Genomic DNA, 22669 nt, shown 5'->3' on the forward strand with positions numbered 1-22669 from the left:
GTGACAGCGTTGTCACAGAAAGAGGAAGTAGCTAACCACATTGTTTCCTGTCACTGAGGGAACGCCACAGCTGTTTAACAGGCATTTTCATCAGGAACCAGCTGTGGTGTCTCTCTGTGTGCACACATTCACCACATTCATTGACCTATTTCTCTCTCTCTCTCTCTCTCTCTATCGCTCTCTCTCTCTTTCTCTCTCTCTCTCTCTGTCTCTCTCTCTCTGTCTCTCTCTCTCTCTCTCTCTCTCTCTCTCTCTCTCTGTCTCTCTCTCTCTCTCGACAGAAAAGTGACAAAATCATAATATGGATAATACAAAGATAACTCTTTGGTGGAGTCAAGCAGCAAGTCTTGAATCAGTAGCCTACAAAAACAGATTTAATCTGTCAAAATACTCTTGTATCCTTTGTGTGACGAGGATACGCCCCTTCTGCATTCTGATTGGTCGTTTTAGGCTCCAGTGCCACTTTCGCTCTTTCTATTGGCGAATATGAAGATCCGTCATAGCGGAAGCCCCCGCCTTGAAAAAAATCTATGAAAAGTGAACGGGACCTCCAGAGTTAGAGCCGTGTCAAGCACAGGAGAGGACGTAGATATTTTCCCGGAAGTGAGAAATGTTACTCTTCAATGTAGAATACATAAAAAATGGACCGCAACAGTACTGTGCTTCTACGTCACCAAACTGTTCAAGTTTTGTTGCTGTTGTATTGTTGTTGTACTGTTTTGTTTTTATTGTTTCGTTTTACTAATGCAATGTGAATCACTTTGTAACTAAAAACGTGCTATATAAATAAAGTTAAAGTAAATTATTAATATTAACATTATTATTATTATTATTATTATTATTATTATTATTATTATTATTATTATTATTATTATTATTATTATTATTATTATTGTTGTTGTTATTGTTGTTATTGTTGTTGTTGTTGTTGTTGTTAAGCATACCATGTAACTGAAATCCAAGTGACTCACAGTCACTAATGTGACATGGTGGGGAAAATTAAATTCACAGTTAGAAAATGTTTAAAAGGTAATGTTGTTCCATTTCAATCTATATTAATGAGCCCGAGTTAGAATATTTACTTCAAACTAATTAAATGTCTTTTTTTGGAGTTAACTTAATGGTTGTCATTCGTAATTGTATTAGTTAGTTTGTTAGTTAATATGTTTGCAGAACAGACAGGTTTTGCATGTTATCCTTGGGAAAGGGTTTTATTTTGAAAGCTCTGACCGGAAACAATTTAAATTATTCTTTTTAACTTGACACAGTGCGCCGATGCAGGACCCCCGAAGAAGAAGAAGAAAAAAAGAGAGTGAACCGGACTGCTGCTGTTTTATTTCTCCGGTCCGTTTTCCGGGGGTTTGACAGCAGTTTTTAGGAGCGGCTCATTTGTTCTTTTCGAGTGGACCGAGTAAAAATCGCGACACAAAAATGGAGATCGAGAAGGAAGTAAAGAAGGTAAGTCCGGTAACGCAGAATGACTGGGGAACGCCCTGAAAAGGTGTGCCGACGATGGGCAGGTGGCGAGAAAAGTTGCTGAACCCACATAGATCTTTGAAAGACGTTCGAAAATGGAAGCCGAAAATGAAACAATAGTCACGTTGCATTTTCATTCATAAAACTGAAACTAAACCATAAAAATAACGCGAGCTAACTAAACAGCAATAGCTATTTGACAGATATCAACAAGGACGTTAATGTTTTGTGACTGAAGTTTAACAAAACTAATCTTCTTTCTCGGCAAAGTCACTTCCCCTTTGACAATAATGTTTCATTTTGGAAGAACTAGCCGTCGGACTCCATTTGGATTTTCCCCTATATAGATACACCCGGCGTGTCAGCGAAACTCACAAGCTCTTTATCATATTAGAAGTTATTCAGCAAAACCATAATTACTATTACACAGTTCGGCATGGATATTGTGCACGAAAACCTGTGTTTTTGGTTTTAGTGCGAAAATCATCTTTACAGTAAAAGGCAAACCAGCTGTATCCTTTGAATTATACAGCTGCCGAATTGTAGAGCTACTGCCAGTAGTGCTTATACAATATATGAAGTCATGTATTCTTGTTCATAAACTTCAGCTTTTATCCAAGATGATGTAAAAAGAGGGAGTCTAAGTGGGATCTGCAAGGTCGTGCAAGGGTGGAGGACAAGTGATGTATCGACTTTGTTTCTGTGGTTCTCTTGAAAGTGTGGGTTTAACTGTCCAGACTAGGTTTATATTTAGAAAAGACTACAGCTGTCCAGTGTGTGTTCATTCATTAAAGGTTCAGAGAGTTCATTTTATGTCATCATATGGTGAATTCTTTGGATCTTGTCATTCCTTCTGTTTAGATCCACAGGGTAACTAATTGGACATTTGTTTTGAAATTCTCTCTGTAAAGTTTGTACCGAAAGCCAATCCAAACCGAATAACCGGCACCTGAAATATACGCTATGGGGTCATTCCATGTCATTTCATCAAATTTCTGAAAATCTTCCCACCTGACCATCTCAGAATGTCCTGAAAAAATTCAAGTACAAAGACACACTTGTTATTAGGACAAATCCAAAATATTAGGTCTCTACTGTCAATAGTTTTCTCATGAAACATCATTGAATGAAGGGTAGTTTAGACGGTTTTTGGCATCATGCTCTGAAAAGCCATTTTAAAACAGCAATATCTGGAAAACTATCTCACCTGTGGCCTTCAACATTTTTACAGAGTATATACGTTACTAAACTCCCCCAGACATGGAATATCGGGGATGTAGCTTTATGATAACCTAGTATGGTAGGTACTTAAAATGTGGCTTGTTGAAATAAAGTAGTACATTTGAAGAGTGGCTGAGCTCCCATTTTTACAGATAAAAGACTTCTATCACTTCTGCCTCTATCTCTGGTGTTAGCTTAAACATTCTACAAAATATGGTTTCTCTTAGATTATTAGTTTCACAGATATTAAGGCTCAAATATGGAAGTAAACACATCTTTGCCCAACTTCAGAGTCATATTCCAAAAAACTGACAACACATATCAGGTCCAAACTTACTTTTTTTGAAAGATCATATTCTTGTTAAAATCATATTAAAAAATTGGGAGGCTGTTTTGCCTCATTTTATCGCAAATCACAATTATTTTATCGAGGATTAGCGTGACATGAAACATGAACGACCCGTGCCTAGTTGGCATATCTATTTGCTAGATGGTGGTCAGTGTTAAATGGACCAAGTCGACTCCATTGAAGCGCATGGAAGTCATGTATAGAGTACAGTAAGCTGCTGCTTGAAAGTGGGTCTGAGCGGCCGGGTGACGCAGACGGACCCGGTCTGATGTCTGTTTTTTATCCCCGGGGAGATAGGTCTTCGGGGGCTGCAGGGTTTCTGGCTGCAGGTCACTGGGAGCGCCTCAGTCAGTGAAAGGCTGCTGTAATTACTGCCAGACAGTAACTGCTCTTTGCAGGAAAAGCAACCGGTGTGTTTAGGTAATATTATGCTCAATTAAGCTCATTCCGTCCTCCAAAAAAAAGAAGGCTGAGGTAATAAGTTGTGACAGTGAGTGGCCTGTGTGCAGGCTGGGAACTCGTCATCACTGCAATTCTGTTAAATTGAAGTTGTTAGTGGACCTTTTCTGAGTAGATACATATCTTTCTCTGGCAAGTGCCACATTAATAAAGCAAACATAGAAAACAGAAAATAACATTTATGAGAGCTGAATATATTCATCATCTTTCGCCATATTTTGCGTGGTAATATTTTATCGATACGCAGACGCCAAGTGTCAATCTTCCATCTTCAGGGTGTCCGCGGAGTCTTAAAAAGTCTTAAAAAGTCTTAAATTCATTTTTCTAAATTTAAGGCCTTAAAAAGTCTTAAATTCGTCCAAAATGTCACATGTTTGTCTTAAATAAATAACTCAGAGGTCTTAAATTTGTCGGGGCAGGACTATTTTATTTTTCTCGCAGGACTTTTCGGGAAGGAGATGTAGAGAGGCTACTTTCTTGCTAGCTGCGTATATAAACGGATGTCTGCGCGCTTGCTAGCTAGTCTGCGACAATGGGTAAGTGCAAATTCAACGTCAGTTGGCTGGAAGACGTCCGTTTCCGAGGTTGGCTGGAGTCTCATTGAGTGACACACATGCTATGCTTGGGTTGCAATACAGCGGGATCCCCCCCACCATCGCGGGTTTTAGGTCTTAAATTTCATTCAAGGTGGTATTAAAAAGGTCTTAAAAAGTCTTAAATTTGACTTGCTGAAACCTGCAGATACCCTGATCTTGTAAACTATTAATATTGCAAATACACGTTAAACCTATTGCCTTTTCAGTCCAGGAGTTGGAGTTTTTTGTGATGCAGTCGTCAGCGGGATTGGCAGGAAGTTAGTCTAAACAAAGATGGCGTATTGGTCGGTCCATCTGCTTGATGACAAACGCATTTAGCTGCGATTTCAAATGATTGAAGCGAAATGAAACGAGTGGAAACCTTATCTTGTCGTAGAAAAGGGATGTTGACAAACTGCATCATTTGAGGTTGAAAAAGGATAATAAAATAAGTTTAAAATCGCAGTAAGATCGTATCCTTAACTGTCGTCATGATATCGTATGGCAAGTTTAGTTTTTTCAACGGCAGAACTAAAATACCGTAGAAATGAGACAACTCAAATAACATAAAAAGTTGAAAATGGCTCCAAAGCCGGTGACTGCCTTCATTCCAGCTGCCACTCGTCTGCAGCTCAGGCCTCGCTGATACAGAATGACTCATCATGACTCATCAGACCTCAACTGTATAATTTGTGTCCGGCCAACCTCTGAGTGGTGTCACCGTGTTATTCACCCTGCAGGCGTAGTCATAAAGCCAAGTCAACACCGAGTGACCTCACCCGAAAGTGTCCAGTCGTCATCTCTGCAGCCGAGACTAATAGTTAGTCTTCCATAAGTGGCGAACGCTTTATCGCTTTAAATGGAAATGGTACATTCTCTGAAATGACTGGATCACAAAGATGGAGTTCACAGGTTCTTCTGCCAAATAAGAAACATTATTTTGTAGATTTTTCATATAAAACGCTAGTATCAGATCAGCATTATTACTGTACTGTAGCGCACGATAGAGACTCGTTAGAAGTATAAGAGGAAACGTAAAACTGTAAGCTGGAATTGATATTTCTATTGATCATCATCTTCACTTCTATTACAAGCTCAAACAAATTCAATTAAAAAAATGATGTAATGTAGTTGTGCTTTTCATACACTATCCTCTGGGCTGCACGGTGGTGTAGTGGGTAGCACTGTCGCCTCACAGAGGGTCTTGGGTTCGATTCCCGGGTCGGGTTCGGGTTCCTTCTGTGTGGAGTTTGCATGTTCTCCCTGTGTAAGCATGGGTTCTCTCCTCCCACAATCCAAAGACATGCACGATGGTTACCTGTCTGTCTCTACATGGGGACCTGTCTGTCTCTACATAGACTGGTTACCTGTCTGTCTCTACATGTCAGCCCTGTGATAGACTAGTTACCTGTCTGTCTCTACATGTCAGCCCTGTGATAGACTGGTTACCTGTCTGTCTCTACATGTCAGCCCTGTGATAGACTGGTTACCTGTCTGTCTCTACATGTCTCCCTGTGATAGACTGGTTACCTGTCTGTCTCTACATGTCTCCCTGTGATAGACTGGTTACCTGTCTGTCTCTACATGTCTCCCTGTGATAGACTGGTTACCTGTCTGTCTCTACATGTCTCCCTGTGATAGACTGGTTACCTGTCTGTCTCTACATGTCTCCCTGTGATAGACTGGTTACCTGTCTGTCTCTACATGTCAGCCCTGTGATAGACTGGTTACCTGTCTGTCTCTACATGTCAGCCCTGTGATAGACTGGTTACCTGTCTGTCTCTACATGTCTCCCTGTGATAGACTGGTTACCTGTCTGTCTCTACATGTCAGCCCTGTGATAGACTGGTTACCTGTCTGTCTCTACATGTCAGCCCTGTGATAGACTGGTTACCTGTCTGTCTCTACATGTCAGCCCTGTGATAGACTGGTTACCTGTCTGTCTCTACATGTCAGCCCTGTGATAGACTGGTTACCTGTCTGTCTCTACATGTCTCCCTGTGATAGACTGGTTACCTGTCTGTCTCTACATGTCAACCCTGTGATAGACTGGTTACCTGTCTGTCTCTACATGTCAGCCCTGTGATAGACTGGTTACCTGTCTGTCTCTACATGTCTCCCTGTGATAGACTGGTTACCTGTCTGTCTCTACATGTCAGCCCTGTGATAGACTGGTTACCTGTCTGTCTCTACATGTCAGCCCTGTGATAGACTGGTTACCTGTCTGTCTCTACATGTCAGCCCTGTGATAGACTGGTTACCTGTCTGTCTCTACATGTCAGCCCTGTGATAGACTGGTTACCTGTCTGTCTCTACATGTCTCCCTGTGATAGACTGGTTACCTGTCTGTCTCTACATGTCTCCCTGTGATAGACTGGTTACCTGTCTGTCTCTACATGTCAGCCCTGTGATAGACTGGTTACCTGTCTGTCTCTACATGGGGACCTGTCTGTCTCTACATGTCAGCCCTGTGATAGACTGGTTACCTGTCTGTCTCTACATGTCAGCCCTGTGATAGACTGGTTACCTGTCTGTCTCTACATGTCAGCCCTGTGATAGACTGGTTACCTGTCTGTCTCTACATGTCAGCCCTGTGATAGACCTGTCCAGGGTGTATCCCGCCTTCGACCAGGACACATTATGTGTCCCAATTACCCAGGTGAAATGGATTAATGCATAACGTTTGTTTGGTGCTATAAAAGACAAGATATTTGCAAATTAACTTCATGTATATTAGTTATTCACATAATGCATTAAGATGTTGTAGAAAATACAGATTAAAGATGGTCTTACTGTATTACTGTATTACTAGATAATCAAGGTAAACTTTTACTCCTGTTTATGCCTCCTGCATAAGTGAAAGAATATGAATCTCAAGTTGCATCACTGTTGCCACTTTAGTTACCATAACAACACAATGTGTTGCCAAACTCTCCAAGGGGAAGAAAGCCTCACTCTACTTGAAGGTTTAATGGAAGCTGAAACATTTCAGCATCATAGCTCTGCCGTTAAAACCAGGAGTGATGCTCTGCATTCCTCAGCACTGAGTGTTGTTTTAGGTCAAAAACGTCTCTCCGACAAACGAGGGGCCTGCTGAGATCCTACGAGACTCTGAACCGCAGTGAATAGTTGCCCATATAAGGTCATGAACAGCGGTAATGCCTAACGGTGGACGCGAGCATTGTTTGACAGTGAAGCCGGAGAAAAGGATGCAGATGTTGAGGAGCGAAGAGCAGAGAAGAGAAAGCAGCCAGAGAACTAGAAAGGCTGCAGGGCCAGAGGAGCAATGTTGCTAAAAAAGTCAAAATGGAACCTAATTTGTTTGGATCACAAATACTCTGACCTCCAATTAAAAGGCTCACAGTGATCTTTAATACTGTCTTCTCTTAGGTTAAAAATTATATTTAGTTTATTTTTCCTCAACAGTGCTTCTTGGGCTTTTGTTGCAAGTCTTCAGACCAGAGTCATTCTTTCTTATGTTTCAGGATAAAACATGTTTCTTCTCAAACAGTCTCTGATGTTGGTCAAACGTGTGCAGTACCAGAAATCTTGAAATTCAGAATTTTTATGTTGGAGACCTGGGACAATATAAGTGTTTTAATCCCAGATTTTAATAACAAACAGACAAACACAAGATGCTGTTCTTTAAATGTATGTATCCTTTGAGTCTTACAATTTATTACCTTATTTAAGTTTATTTCTTTGATTGTCACTGAACATTAAGTTCACTTAAAAAGACATGTGTCCTGCCTGTTGTTAAGCATATTATGGGGATGATCTTTTCAATCAAATTCATCTTCATTTTATTTAATTTTTTTACAGATGACCCTCGGCCACGAGTTTGGTGCCGGAGCGTCCTGTTTGAAGTGCAAGGACAAGTGTGAAGGCTTCGAGCTACATTTCTGGAGGTTTGTACTGCTTCTGTGTCGCAGCCTAGAATCATCATAGAAACAGGTTTGATGGAGGAAAACGGGCTCAATCCCTTCATGTCCTGTTTCTAGACTCAAGGCTTTTGGGTAATTAAATGGTTAGAGGGGCCCGCTGAGCAAAGCACTGAACCCTCAGGCGGTTCTGGGTCGCAGTTTGTTCATATATGATTATGAAACATTAAAATAACTTTGTTCCTGGAATAATACAAGAAAGGTCAACAGCATCACCTTCCTCTTTGCTTAATTAATGATAGCAGCAGGAGTTGTGCCGAAGAGGAACACGCTGTTCCCGACAACAGCAGCTTTTCATTTTAGTCTTTGTCCCACGTCCCATCATTTAGGTCTGATTAGTGCTGAGATGCTACAAAGATGCTCACATGAGTTATCGTTAAGAGTACGACGGCGTATTAGGGCCATTGTAGGTTAAAAAATAAAATTATGAGCCAGGGGAGGGGAGCGGTGTGTTCAGAGAAAAACATCTCAATTACTCATTTTATTCTTGTAAATTTGCTACTTTAAAGTCAAGCTGATATGAAAAATGCCTTTAACCCCTTTTTACCTCACATCTCATTTGCACCAAATTGACAATATTTGCCGCAAAAATTGAATTTCTTCTTGTTAAATACTCAAATCCAAAAACTTTTTCTTCTTGTAAAAACAAAATATGACGTGTGCTTACATCAGAATCAGAATCAGGTTTATTGCCAAAGTAAGTTTTCACTTGCAAGGAATTTGTCTTGGTTGTGTTTGGTGCATACAATAAACATGTAGCTAATAAAAAAGAGAAAAAGTACTGGAATATAAATTTACACTAAAAAATATATAAGAGACACTATAACATATAACATAAACAAGTATGTATATCAGCTAGCAATAATTAATTTCAACCAATGACATCCATCAATTAATCTGCAACTTCGGCTCTGCACAAAGCTAGAGAAGGTCGTGAGATTTCCTTTTCAACGATCAAATACAGTTAAGTAAAGATAGATGCTCTTGAAATGCCGACTTTAACCCAAGAGAATTTCTTGTAAAAGTTATCTTCGAACATTACCCCGCTCCCCGACTTCGTATATTTATTCAACATTGTAGAGACCCGGCTCCAACCTGGGACCGTGTTCACGCAGCCTGAATGCCCAGGCTCCCCCGTCCTGCTCTGCGCTCATTTGGATCGGTGGCTGATGAAATGCTGCTCTGTCTGGACAATCAGCCACACTTGGTTAGTTTTCCTGAAGACAGCGGCGGGTGCCCACCACAGCACCAGCACAAAGGCCCACCACGGGGCTGTGCTGCTGGTGGGTTAAATGCGTCTGACTCTCAGCCAGGAATGTTGTACAGTCGGACGGTGACCTCACACATGTTGTCTACCGAGTTTAACACTTTCCTCGACTCCAAAACGTATCTGTTCCTAGGAAATGCTGAGGTCAAAAATATCTGTTTTACTTGTTCTTTTCATGAATATAAACGCTGTCATTGTTGCCGTTCTTACAAATCAAACTGGGCTTGAAAAGCTCGACACTGCTGAGAGAGATCTGTGGGTCTGGTCCTGCTGCAGCATGCCTAGCAGTCATAAATCATGTCCCAGTTACTCTACAAATATGAAGCTGTGTTGAGGCATGTGAAATGTGCAGGTATCGAACGCTGGGCTCGTTGTATTGGTGGAGTAAAGTTGAAGCAGATGGCAATTGTTGTCAGAAGACAAATTTATAAAAGAAAATCACGGTTGTTTTGACGATAAAATACAATTTGGGTTGCACAATACATATTAAATTACATATTAAATAATGAGATATTGTACTTCTACAACACATGCACGCTACAATCTGCCCCTCTCTGAGCTTAAAGTGTAAGTTTGGCGGAAATTGAAAATAAAGCTATTTTCTGGATGAAAATATATCAACTAAGCCGTGGAGGAAGTAATTTTCGCTCATCACGCAGTTCAGAGCTAGCACGGGCGGGAGCTAGAGTCCAAAATCGCAAACAGTGGGTTAGCATGGGGCCAACAGCCACACGCTTTCAAAATCGCATTTTTAAACCACTAACATTGCTCAAAACAGCGCCAAACCTCGTCAGCAGCTTGCTCTGGGTGTCTACACATAAAACGAAGCACCAACAACTCAGTTCATGAACCCGAAGTTTATAACAGAAGACAGTTAAGAACCCTCACCAATTCTAACCCTGCCAGCTCCTCGCGAAGGATAGTCCGTAAGTGTCGATTACCGAACGCAGCTCTCGTGTTCCCGTGTGAGATCTCGCGTGACATGTATGTGCTTCAGATAAGGCTGCTGTCTTGAACTGATTGGAAGTGTATACAAACTATCCCGACGTTTTTACCCACCGTTATTAACTTATATTTGGCCAAACTGCCACTAATTTAAAAGTATACTCGTTTTATTCTGGGCAAAATCTTCAGTTTCACTTTCACTTTTGCATTGCGTTCGGTAATCGACACTTACGGACTATCCTTCGTGAGGAGCTGGCAGGGGTAGAATTGGTGAGTGTTCTTAACTGTCTTCTGTTATAAACTTCGGGTTCATGAACTGAGTTGTTGGTGCTTCGTTTTAGGTGTAGACACCCAGAGCAAGCTGCTGACGAGGTTTGGCGCTGTTTTGAGCAATGTTAGTGGTTTAAAAATGCGATTTTGAAAGCGTGTGGCTGTTGGCCCCATGCTAACCCACTGTTTGCGATTTTGGACTCTAGCTTCCGCCCGTGCTAGCTCTGAACTGCGTGATGAGCGAAAATTACTTCCTCCACGGCTTAGTTGATGTATTTTCATTCAGAAAATAGCTTTATTTTCAATTTTCGCCAAACTTACACTTTAAGCGTAAACCCTGAATGTTTTCATCCTCCGCAGGAAAATCTGCCGAAACTGTAAATGTGGCCTCTCGGAACACAACGTGCAGATGAACTCTGAGGAGAACAAGAAGGTGGGCAAGCTGTTTGAAGACACCAAGTACACCGGCCTCATCGCCAAGCTGAAGACGGACGGCATCCCCAGCTACAAGGGCAACATGGTGACCATCACGCTGCCCAGCTCCGGCACCGCCTACCTCGTACCGCCGAGTGCCTCCGCCACCGTGGTGCCTCCTTCTGCCACCGCTGGTTCAGTGCAGCCTGCTGGAGCTGCTGGAGCTGGTGGAGCTTCTGGAGCTGCTGGAGCTGCTGGAGCTGGTGGAGCTGCTGGAGCTGGTGGAGCTGCTGGAGCTGCTGCAGGTTCAGCACCCAGCTGGGCTCAGGGTCAGGGTCAGGCCCAGCGTCGGGGTCAGGGTGGACCAGCCAGTGTTACGCCTGTCAAGCCTTACAAATCGCCTGCCGCTGTCAGCGCCACATCGGCCAATTTGGTACCAATCGCCAAAGATGTACCGATGAAGACGGTCACCTATGAGTGGGCCCCACCAGTAGCCAATAAGTATCTGGTAAGAGTTCAAACTGGGGCTGAAATTACATTATCTACCGTACTGTATATTAATAATAACTATATTCATGTAGCACGTTTAAAAACGGTTTACAAAGAGCTTCGTCAGACAAAGCAAAGCAATTCAACAACAAAAGCAAGACAAATTAAATTAAAAAAACAACACAACAAGATATAAAACAAAGGGGTTAGGGTTTAATTAAATCACAACAATAAATAGCAATAAAAAGGAAAAGCAGTAAAAACAAATCTATAAGTGGAAACTACATCTGGTATTCAGACAAATACACCAGCTATCGGGTGAAGCTACAGCCGAGATGTTATTTGGGGGGTGGGATTTAAATAAAAAGTTACTTTTTAACCATTTTTCACCGGCAGCTCAGCATAAGACGACTCTCCCCAGTGACTTGTCAAGTAATATCATACGTGGCTTTATTGCCAATTCTTAAAAAGTTTTGGCATTTTGCCAAACCCCAATGAAAACCAACCTGTTATTCTGAAAAATTGTCTTATTGCTTTTGTAAAATGTTTAAAGATGGCAATAATTAACTTCTATAAATGTCACAAAAAACACAAGAATCATGCTTAAAACATTTGTTTAAGCATGATTGGTAGAAAATAACTACTGGAAATGATTAGCAGATTCATGTAAATGTTGTTTGAGAAACAAACAAATGACAAAAGGCTTTGTCCACAAGAGGTCCCAACATTTAGACCATGTATACTGTATAACCTTTATTTAAGAGGTTTCAGTAGGCATATTTTGAGATGATAAAATAGTTAATAATTACGACGTACAAGTATTGTTTCATTCAACAGCTCATTTGTGTCCTTAACTTCTAAACTGGTATTTAATCCTGTACCTGTTTAGTCTGTAGGACCCTTGTTTTGGATCTCTTTCTCACCACCAGCCTCTTGTTTCTCCTTCCTCCCTTCCTGATTGGTCCTTAACGTCTCCGTCCTTCACACAATCTTTCTTTATCCCGTCTGAGCCGAACACTTTCTGTTCTCGTCCTCCCTCTGACCTCCAGGCGGTGCGTTACATCGAGCTGCTCCCGCCAGAGAAGCGTCCGGTGGCCGGTACGGAGGGAGCCGTCTACCGGCGGCAGCAGATGGCCCGCCAGCTGCCCGAGCACGACCAGGACCCGTCCAAGTGCCACGAGCTGAGCCCCGCCGAGGTCAAGAAGATGCAGCAGTTCGTCCGCAAGTACAAGGACGAGGCCCTGGGGGTCGGAGATGTCATGCTGCCTGAAGAGATTGCTCTCGCTCAGGCCGGAGGGAAGGGAGGAGCACCTGGGGCTGGAGGAGCACCTGGGGCTGGGGGTGCACCTGGTGCTGGGGGTGCACCTGGTGCTGGGGGGGCAGGGTTTGGACCGGGAGTTGGGGGTGCCAGAGCCGGTGCTGGTGCTGGGTCAGGGGCTGCAGGCCCTGGTGTTGGGCCTATGGCTGGGGCTGGAGTTGGTGCTGGCTTTGGGCCAGGGGGAGTTGGTGCTGGGCCTGGAGCAGGAGGTAGAGGAGCTGGAGGTGCTGGGTCTGGGTATGGACCACCTGCTGGTTTTGGGCCAACTGGAGGAGCCCTGGGTACTACTGCTACTGCTGGAGCCATGGGGGTCCCTGGAGCTCAGCAAGCTGGACTCCCACAACGGGCATTTGTAAGTTCTCACTTTCCTGTACATCTACACTGTATCAGCATCCATTATTACCATATATACATAATATCAACAAGTAAATCATATATATTCTTTTTTAATATGATTTGATGAACAAGAACTTCAATATGTTATTGAATTGCTGTTTAGTCAGAGCTTGTTCAGAGTCATTCATTTGACCTACAACGATTATTTTCACACGCGATTAATCTGTTGATTATTTTATTTATTAATTGATCAGTTGTTCCGTCTATAAATACTCAGCTCCCTCTTCACCACAACAACCAATGTTGCATCACTGAACCACCTCACGACCCATTTTACCCTCACTCGTTAAAAAGACCCTGAGATACTTGAACTCATCACTGAGGGCAGCGACTCGCTCCCAGCAGGGAGGGTCCGCCCACCGAACACAGTCATTATTACACATTATAATGCATCTTTGATGACTTCTGAACATCAACTATCATAATACTTCATAGTGTATTATAATTCCAATAGTTATAATACATTATAATCTCATCATAATGCATTCTAATCACTGTTATTATACAATGAATACTTATAACACCTTATGACAATATAATAGCAGTTTAAGATGATTTATTATGGGAATTATGTGACACACTATGATCCTTGCAAAATTATGTCAACAGTATACTTAATTGCTGGTAAAATATATTATTATTATTATTATACCAGCAATTATGAAGTATTATGACATTTATAAGTAGCTTTGAAATGCTTTATTACGTGTCGTGATTATTGTTGTAAAGCATTATGGATATTTAGGAGTGCTTATAACTATAATTATACAGTCCAATAAGGAGATTTAAACACATAATTATAATATTTAGATCATAGAAAGTATAATCCTTCAATTTCAGTAGTACTTTAATATTTCTACTTCAGAGGGATTTTTCCCTCAGATTGTTTAAAATTGTTTAAAAACTTATGTTAGTTCATTTTAAAGACTAAATTAATGTTTGTGATGCAGAGCCTGATGTTTCCACAGTGTGTTACTGTCTGTAATGCTTAGACGGGACACTAGGTGGCGCCATAAGACCAACTGGCTCATTTCTCCATTCAGGATGATGATATTAATTTAATCATAACACACGGTGGGTCATGAGTCACATCATCACCATGTGCAGCCAGTAAAATCTTGATGTGAGTCTCATGATTTCAGATGTTTCTTGTCTTTCTGACGTTTGTTCCCCGTGTTGCGCTTCTCTTCTCCTTCTCGCCGTCGTAGCTTCATCCTCCATCTTTACTCCTCACAATGTCAAGAACACACTCTTCTCTGCTGCTTTACTTACCTTATCTCGTCTTGTTTGATTACTTCAGGGTCAGGTCACGGTTTGCTTCTGTGTTTAGAAAAGGGGAATTCCGCCCGTTTTTAAGGCAGTAAAATGTGTCATTCTCTCCCATTCAGGGAGTACAATGATCTCAGGCAAGAAGTTCAAATGTTCCCGTATAAAATGGTCTTTTTTTGTCGGATCAAAGGAGGCCTTCTTGACTTTGAAATGGACTCAAAGAAAAGGATATTAGCCTTTGTGTAAACCTACTGGAAGTACATCATAATTCTTTGTTATTATCAAAGGGGATGAAAGAAATATTCTGGCGACAGGAAGCAACTGACTGTTCCAACGCAGTTATTTCATAAGTAAATCTCCATGCATTGGTGCTCCATGTAATACATGTATAGGGTGTGTGTGTGTGTGCTAACTAGGAAAAGCACATTTTGCTAAATAAGAGAACAATGCATGCTGAAAAATGTGATGATCAATCAGTCAACAACAAGTCATTTAATTCAATTCATTTATCAAACTGGTTCCATCTCTGCAAAAAATAAAGCACTTTGAGGAGCTGAACTTTATTGTTTAACTTTACATTTTCTAGACACACTGGTGAATCAAAATATCCGTGAACAGCAATAAAATGATTCAACTCAGTCAGTTACTAGTGGGAATGAAGGAATGTTACACCACCAGTCAGAAACCAAACCCACCACTATACCAACCATCTCTCTCCTCTTCCTCCAGTCGTGCCATCAGTGCCAGCAGCCGATGCGTCTGGGCGAGCCGGCCGTCTACGCCGAGCGGGCCGGCTACGACAAGATGTGGCACCCGGCATGCTTCGTGTGTTGCACCTGCGAGGAGCTGCTGGTGGACATGATCTACTTCATGAAGAAAGGGAAGCTGTACTGCGGACGCCACTACGGAGACAGCGAGAAGCCGCGCTGCGCGGGCTGTGACGAGGTGAGGGAGGATCGCCGTGGTTTCTGATAACACTACCGGTATCATAAATGTCTCCGATACAGCCCAAAATATTGTATTGGGTATCTGCGAATTATCATTATCAGCAACTACATGTATCACTCGCTACCCGATCAATGCATCCTGCCTGATCGGTACCGCTCATGTGCAAACTCGTACTACAAACACTCTCTTTTTCTCTTGGTGCTGCACTGTGAATAAGCAGAGTTGGCTAACGTTAGCTGTTAGCACAGTCCTGCTCGGCTGAATAATTCAAGCTTGAATTGTGAAAAATCAGTATAATGAAGTAAAAGCATGACCTGTAGAATTTTGGACTGGAGGCATGAGTTTTCATCATGACCTTTCTGATCCGGTTGCACTAATCGAGCTTCATTCTGACGGGTTTCTGTCCACAGCTGATCTTCAGTAACGAGTACACGCAGGCCGAGGGCCACAACTGGCATCTGAAGCACTTCTGCTGCTTCGACTGTGACTGCATCCTCGCCGGGGAGACGTACGTCATGGAGAACGACAAGCCCGTCTGCCAGCCGTGCTACATGAAGAGCTACGCTGTGGTGAGAAACCTTTCCCAAACCACCGTTTAGTTCTGTGATAATGATAGTCAAACCAAGAAAAGATCTATCATCTACAATTAGAATATCTACAACTATTAATAGAAGTAATATCTTGTGGCAATATCTTCGAATAAACTACAGTTACAATATTGCACATTTATTATTTAGTTGTCTGGTGAAGAATCATCATTTGGGGCAATGCAGTGCATCAGATATGTAAAATAATTCGGTGTGGTGTAAAACCGATATGTATGTGACTGTAAATGAAGGCTGCTCAAAGTCAAGAATGTGAAGCATGCAGCGTGTTAACATGATCCCAAACAAACAATTTTCAACAACACCACCATAAAAATGTGATAAATGTAAAATTTGGATTATATATTTATATATGTCCTCCCTCAGAAATGCGCCGCCTGCCAGAACCCGGTGGAGCCAGAGGCCCAGAGGGTTTCCTACGGCGAGCACCACTGGCACGCCGAGCCGCAGTGCTTCAAGTGCTCCGGCTGCTCCAAGTGCCTGGTGGGCCAGCGCTTCATGGCCGTGCAGGGCCTCCTCTTCTGCTCCGTGGAGTGCAAGAAGAAAACCGTGGCGTAGGTGGAGGCGCCAACACGACTCCCTCCGGTCCTTCTCCACAACCACGTGTGAAACCAGGATGGGGTTCGGCCGGGACGGGAACCAGAGCAGGGAAAACAAACACTGGTGCAGCCGCACACGGGGAGAGATGGACGGCGGTTGTGTTGAGTGCCACCTCGTCCCTCTAATATAGAGACGTACGATAATAGTGAGTCCATTTTGCATTCGGGCGCTCTGTCCTGCCCGGGGAAGATCACAGTATTGATAAGAGCTTCTGAACTAAAGAGCCAAACTTCTGCCTTCCAGTTTCTGCCTTTAAAATCCGTTGCCTTCTTTTGTTTTTCGTCTTTTCTTGTTTTCTTACTGATGAGATTAATTACTGTATTGGTCAGAGGTGGCAACCTAATGTTTAAAACCATGTTAAAGCTGTGTCTTTAATGGTCATGCCACCTTTCACTGCTTCTTTCAGACGCAACCACTACTGATACTCTCCTCGATGCAGCCATATGATGAGTAATATCAGACAGCTCTGGGGTCGCTTTGCTTCTGGTACACTGAATTTCAGATCAAACTCATAAAATAAAATAATGATAATTGTAACACACTTTTGGTCAAACTTCAATGAGAAATTCAGGAAGAGATTTGAAGGTAAAACAGATTCTGATAACCGTATATTTGGCTGCTGTATATGTTTTGTTGCACACACACAGTAATCCAATGAGATGTGTAGTTGTATTTTCATAGTATTGTAGATTGAACAATGTGAAAACCATTCAGTAAAAACCACTAGTTAGTTAGTCACCAGTCCATGAGGTACACCTGTACAAACTACAGCCTGTAACTTTCAGCTTCGGTGTTGGATTGCATTTGATTTAACAGGTGTTTGTTATCTAGTATTGGGTCCACATACAAATTATATATAATATGTACAATAATCTGTATAAATCAAATGAAATAATGCTGGATGAACCAGTCATGGTGTGGAAAACAATCATCCAGCGGGCTCCTGATGGAAACCAACACTGTGACGTTGTATCAGAATAAAAGCACCAGTAACCCGAGGACGAACTCAGAAAAACACTGGAAATAACGACACATGAAACCATTTTGTGTTACTTTCCCCTTAATGCAATAAACTGCACTTTAAATTCTTTTTTTCCCCTTCAATTTGTCAATAATGGTACTAATATCGACTCTTATATCCGATGAAACATGCAGCTGAGTTACCCCATGTTTCTATCACGCCTGTGAGGTTTGATTGCACATCCTTCAAACGTTTAACGTAGCCAGTGAAGGTTAGCAGCTAACGTGACACGGTGGCTCACATGCTCCACAGCGTCCAGTGGCCAAGAAAGTCATGGTAAGGTGAGTTCACTTCGTTGACGTTATTCACAACAGATATTTTGACTTGCCATAGCAGGAAAAGCAAACATGAACCGTGAACCAGTAGGCAACAGACCAGGCCGCTGAAAGAGGCGTACTTAAATGAAACACAGCCCTGGTTGTAGTCTGTGATTACACCTGTGGGTTTCCCACTATGACGTGTCTTCTGTGAAAAGAAGCAATTAGTCTGGTGACCTCATCAACATCAGCAGAGATCTAATCGGTGTATGATTGAAAACACCTGTGTGTGTGCTCTGATACTGCTAACAGAGAAATAAACATGTACTAATTAAAAAAACACCAGTGCTAATTAAACATCATTTTAGAATGTCTTTCTACATTCTTCTTGTTTTGTTTTCCAAAAGAGGCGTAGAGCTGTTCATTGCTATCCACAATGTATTTTTATTGTGTGCGCCTGTGAAGGGCTCCTCCTCCGTCTTCTAAGTTAGGCCCCATGTTCAGCATCAATCAGCATCATCCTTGCCCCGTGTTAAAATCTGTCGATAGCAGTTTGAGATATCACGCTAACAATATCCAACAGAAGTCGTTGCCTTTGTTCAGGAGTGTCCAATCGTATCCAAGCAGGGCCGGTGTGGGTGCAGGTTTTTGTTTTAGCCCAGCACTACCTCACCTGATCCAACTTATTAAGGTCTTGATTGACGTCCATGGTAAGTTAATTATTTGAATCCGATGTCTGAGTGCTGGGCTAAAACAAGCCTGCACCCACACCGGCCCTTCTTGGATACGATTGGACGCCCTGCCTTTGTTGGTTGGGCTGGTTCAGTTTAGTCATGAGGGTGAGACTGATTAGGGGTAGTTTAAGAATATCAGGCTCAGGAATAAAAGATCAACACCAGTAGTTATATGACAAAATTCTACAAAATAATTAGCAATGTGCTTGCAAATGTGTGTTTGTTGAATTTATTGAGCAATGGACCTTCGGAAACAATGGGTGTTTCGGTCCGATGTGACGTTTTACAAGAATAATGGGCCATCGCATCAGCAGCATGGCACTGTTTAAATCAAGTGGATTTAATATGAATATTGGCACTTTTTCATCTCAAGTACATTTAATCTTGTGACTGACACGACGGTGGTTTACATTTTAATGATCAGCAGCTCTGGGTGAGCGCTCTCTCTGCTGTTAAGAGTCTGATGGGAACCACTGCATGTTGCAGGCCGGCCATGATGGAAAAAACACCTCTAAGCGGCTCTTATTTTCAATCGCTGTGTGGAAACGCTGCACAATTGAAGGAAGCTCCATCTCTCAGAAGCCCCATTGTCTTAAATGGCAGTCGGCCCAAAGCCCTGCAGCTATTTCCCCTCCGTCAACCACAACTCCACCAGACCTGATATGACCCACTCGCCTGGCCAGATCCAGGATCAGCCAGTTGTATCCTCCTCTCCAACATCCTCCTGTGTCCTTTCTCTTAATTCATTGTTTTTCAAGTTTTTCCATCACGGGGATTGGAGAGCCGTTATGGCGTTCGACCTGGAGTGTTGGTCTAACAATTAGCTTTTGTCTTTTTGTTATTACAAACAGAGTTCAAAAACACTGAAAGCAGTTGGGAGAGGGAAGGTTCTCATTCCAAGTCATATTGTGGGCTTGTTGGAATTTGCATGTGATTTGTGTCATGTGTTGTCATTTGCATGGGGCTGCAGTTTAACACAGGAATTAGCGTTGTGATTCGTTCCTTGTGAATTTGCACAAAAAACCCCGCCCGGCCTCCATCACGCGGGCCTCCATCTCCTCGGTGCAGTAGAGCTTGTTTTTGCTCTTCGCCTCGGTGTTTGCTGTGATGCAGTGTCGGCCGGCTTGTGGCTCACCAAACACCCAATCACGATGGCTTTCCTGATCGACCTCGATGACACACAAGCAGCGTTCTCCTCCTTCCGCGTATCGTCCTCGGAGTCGCTCCGTCAGTTGTATTTGTTGGGGTTGTAGCAGGAGCAGATTTGGTTATCAACAGTTAACTATCAATATCAATATGATATCCCACCCTGGGATCAGGGAAAAGATAACCTAAAACTGTATTCAGTCTCAATATAAAGGTTTTATACTCACAAGCCAATCATCGTGATCATTGGCATGGAAGCATAAAAACAATCTAACAATTAAGAAGGGCGTGAAATTCAAGCACTAGCCTTCACAACCTGCTGTTATCCAGTGACATATACACAACAAGCACAAGAGACCGCTAGTTATAATATAATAAGATTTATTAAAATCAGTAATAATGATCACAATCAATAACACTGCAATTAACAAAGCCTTATTACCTAACTACCTAACACACAAAGCTAAGCTTAACAAAGGGAGAGACACACGTGGAGTGTGTGTGTGTGCGTATGTGTGTGCGTGCGTGCGTGTGCATGTGCATGTGCGTGCGTGTGTGTGCGCGTGTGTGGCGAAAGAGAGAGAGGGAGAGATGGCTATATGCGGCCACCAGATGGAGCTATTCCTCACAGCGTTCAGGGGTGGAGCCACTGACGTCCGATGGGGTAGCGAGAGAGAGAGAGAGGTGGAGCTATTCCTTGCAGCGTTCAGGGGCGGAGCCACTGACGTCCGATGGAGTAGTGAGAGAGAGAGAGAGAGAGATAGCCGTATGTAGCCACCAGATGTAGCTATGTCCCTAGCGTCCGCCGGGAACAGCTGGCTTAGGACACGTGTGTGCGGCGTGTATGTGTGTGTGTGTGTTAGCGGGACACAAACAAAGAGAGCAAGAATGCGCGAGCGATATTCTGAGGCACAGAAAACGTGCCGCTATCACCCGGGCGCGCGTGAATGAACTGGCGTTTATTCCGCGAGACCGGTCTTTTAACTGATAGTAGAGGCTTTCTGAGCTCGCGAATATGGCGGAGGTTAGTCGGAAACACTGTTACAGAAATCAACCCAGCTGCGTGGGTACACGATCAGCATTCACATACAGCAGCACATGAACAAACGGACTCGGCGATCCGCGATCAGAACTTAAAACACATTAACAAGAATTACAAGCATGTCCTACACTATCGAATCTCTGCTTCTGCCCAGACAAATAGCCTCTTACTTTTGTCGATGTGAGATGCGTCGATGTGAGGGTTTTGTCCTGTGCGGCGATGGCGTTCCTTGACGCCAGCAACGGACGGTAGTTCGTGGGCGCTCGTTCAGCGCCGGATCCAATTGGTTGAAGAAAACCGTTAGTTATTCTTCCTTCTGCAGGGAAATGATGAATCGCGGGGCTCGGCGATTTAGTCAGCTGATTTCAGACAAAGACGGGTCGAGTTATCCGTTCTGCTGGCAGCTGGGACGAAGAAAGTTTTTCTTCTTACCGCGGGGAACGGGAGAGTCGCGCTGTCGCGGTGGTCTCCTCGGGATCCAAAATGATAAACAAAAGAAAAATAAAACGAGTAGAGAAAAAGAGGGGTAAAACAGTCTGTTGCTCGTCCAGCGAGTTTGGGGGAAAGACTGCGGCCTAGGACAAAGGGAAGCGCTGTAGACTTCACCTCCTGGCGTAACGCAAGTTACTTTGGAGAGAGAAAGTTTTTCTGGTGGCCGCGGGATTTATAGCTCACGGCTGGTCCGGGGGACCCCCTGGAGTCGCATGCAGTTGCCAGCCAATAGGGCACCAGTTGTGTGACGTCAGATCTCGCGACCAGGTGGAGGTGACACTAAAATGGTGGTTGTAGTTTTTTATCTCCTTTGTCCCATTGTCTGGCCGCATTTTGTAGGCTTTGTAGGCCGCATTGTGTAGTCCTAACGGTTAGGTCCCAACAGTCCCCCTTTTGGTCTGAAGGTTGAGGTGTGGGACGCAACCTGTCAGGTTCAGGCTAGGAAGCAGGAGGTGAGGACCCAAATGCAGTTAAAAAGGTTTTATTCAAATCATTAACTAAAAACAAAACCAAAACCTAAGACAAAAAAACAAAGTATCAGACCCAGAAGACCTCAAAAAACAAAGTATCAAACGAAGGAGACCACAGGGGCAAAAACACCAGTCAAAGAAACACTTACGAACCAAAACACAAAAGGACATGGGAGGCAGAAACGAATAAATCCATGGACAAGACGTGGGGCAGCAGACAGAGTGACAGACAGCGACAGCGACAATGATCCAACAATGAGACAGGGGAAACACACAGACTATATACACACAGGGAGGCAGGGAGCTGACGAGGGACAGGTGAAACACATCAGGGCAGGCATGGTAATCAACACGAGAGGGAGGGGGAGTCAAGGCAGCGGAAACAACAAGGACCAGGAAGTACGAGACAGGGAATCACAAGGGCAAAATTACAAAATAAAACAGGAAATCAAAATCAAGAAAACACAGATCAAAACAAACACAGATCATGACAGTACCCCCCCCTCAAGGGACGGATCCCAGACGTCCCCAAGGTTCATGATACGTAGGGCAGGTGGAGGGGGCCAGGAGGAGGGGTTCAGGATACGTAGGGTGGGTGGAGGGGGTCTGGGGGCAGGGCTCAGGAGGCCGGGCATGAGGGCGACCTAGCGGGCGGGACCGCTCAGGAGGCCGGGCATGAGGGCGACCTAGCGGGTGGGACCGCTCAGGAGGCCGGCATGAGGGCGACCTAGCGGGCGGGACCGCTCAGGAGGCCGGGCATGAGGGCGACCTAGCGGGCGGGACCGCTCAGGACCGCTCACCCACGCTCACCCACGCACGTTCTGTGATGGGTGACCTGTCCTGCGTGTAGCTGGTGATGCTAACGTGGCAGGGCTCAATTTGAAGTGGTTTACCTAGGGAGAGCATGGTTCGGGTCACCTCCGCAAAGGTGCGTTGGCACATTAGACTGATCTCAGAGCCTGAGT

At 43.5% G+C, this 22669-nt stretch overlaps 2 protein-coding genes across 2 annotated transcripts in view; both read left to right on the forward strand.

The window, feature by feature from the left end:
- The window catches only part of cav1 (caveolin 1), a 481528-nt gene that overhangs the window by 383329 nt on the left and 75530 nt on the right, over nucleotides 1–22669 (forward strand). The window lies entirely within an intron of this gene.
- tes (testis derived transcript (3 LIM domains)) lies at nucleotides 1274–17631 on the forward strand. Its single transcript, XM_084017235.1, has 7 exons — nucleotides 1274–1458; nucleotides 7903–7988; nucleotides 10864–11425; nucleotides 12456–13076; nucleotides 15119–15334; nucleotides 15748–15906; nucleotides 16309–17631. Exons 1-7 carry the CDS (start codon nucleotides 1432–1434, stop codon nucleotides 16498–16500), a joined length of 1863 nt encoding a protein of 620 aa, XP_083873361.1. The 5' UTR covers nucleotides 1274–1431; the 3' UTR covers nucleotides 16501–17631.

The sequence above is a fragment of the Eutrigla gurnardus genome (assembly GCF_963514095.1).
Source record: "Eutrigla gurnardus genome assembly, chromosome: 9".
Lineage (NCBI taxonomy): Eukaryota > Metazoa > Chordata > Actinopteri > Perciformes > Triglidae > Eutrigla > Eutrigla gurnardus.

What these genes read in the sequence shown, in the direction of transcription:
- tes (XM_084017235.1), top strand. Translation starts at nt 1,432, where the DNA reads ATGGAGATCGAGAAGGAAGTAAAGAAG. An exon ending in CAGTAGCCAATAAGTATCTG is followed by an intron (nt 11,426 to 12,455) that starts GTAAGAGTTCAA and finishes TCTGACCTCCAG; the next exon opens with GCGGTGCGTTACATCGAGCT. An exon ending in ACATGAAGAGCTACGCTGTG is followed by an intron (nt 15,907 to 16,308) that starts GTGAGAAACCTT and finishes GTCCTCCCTCAG; the next exon opens with AAATGCGCCGCCTGCCAGAA.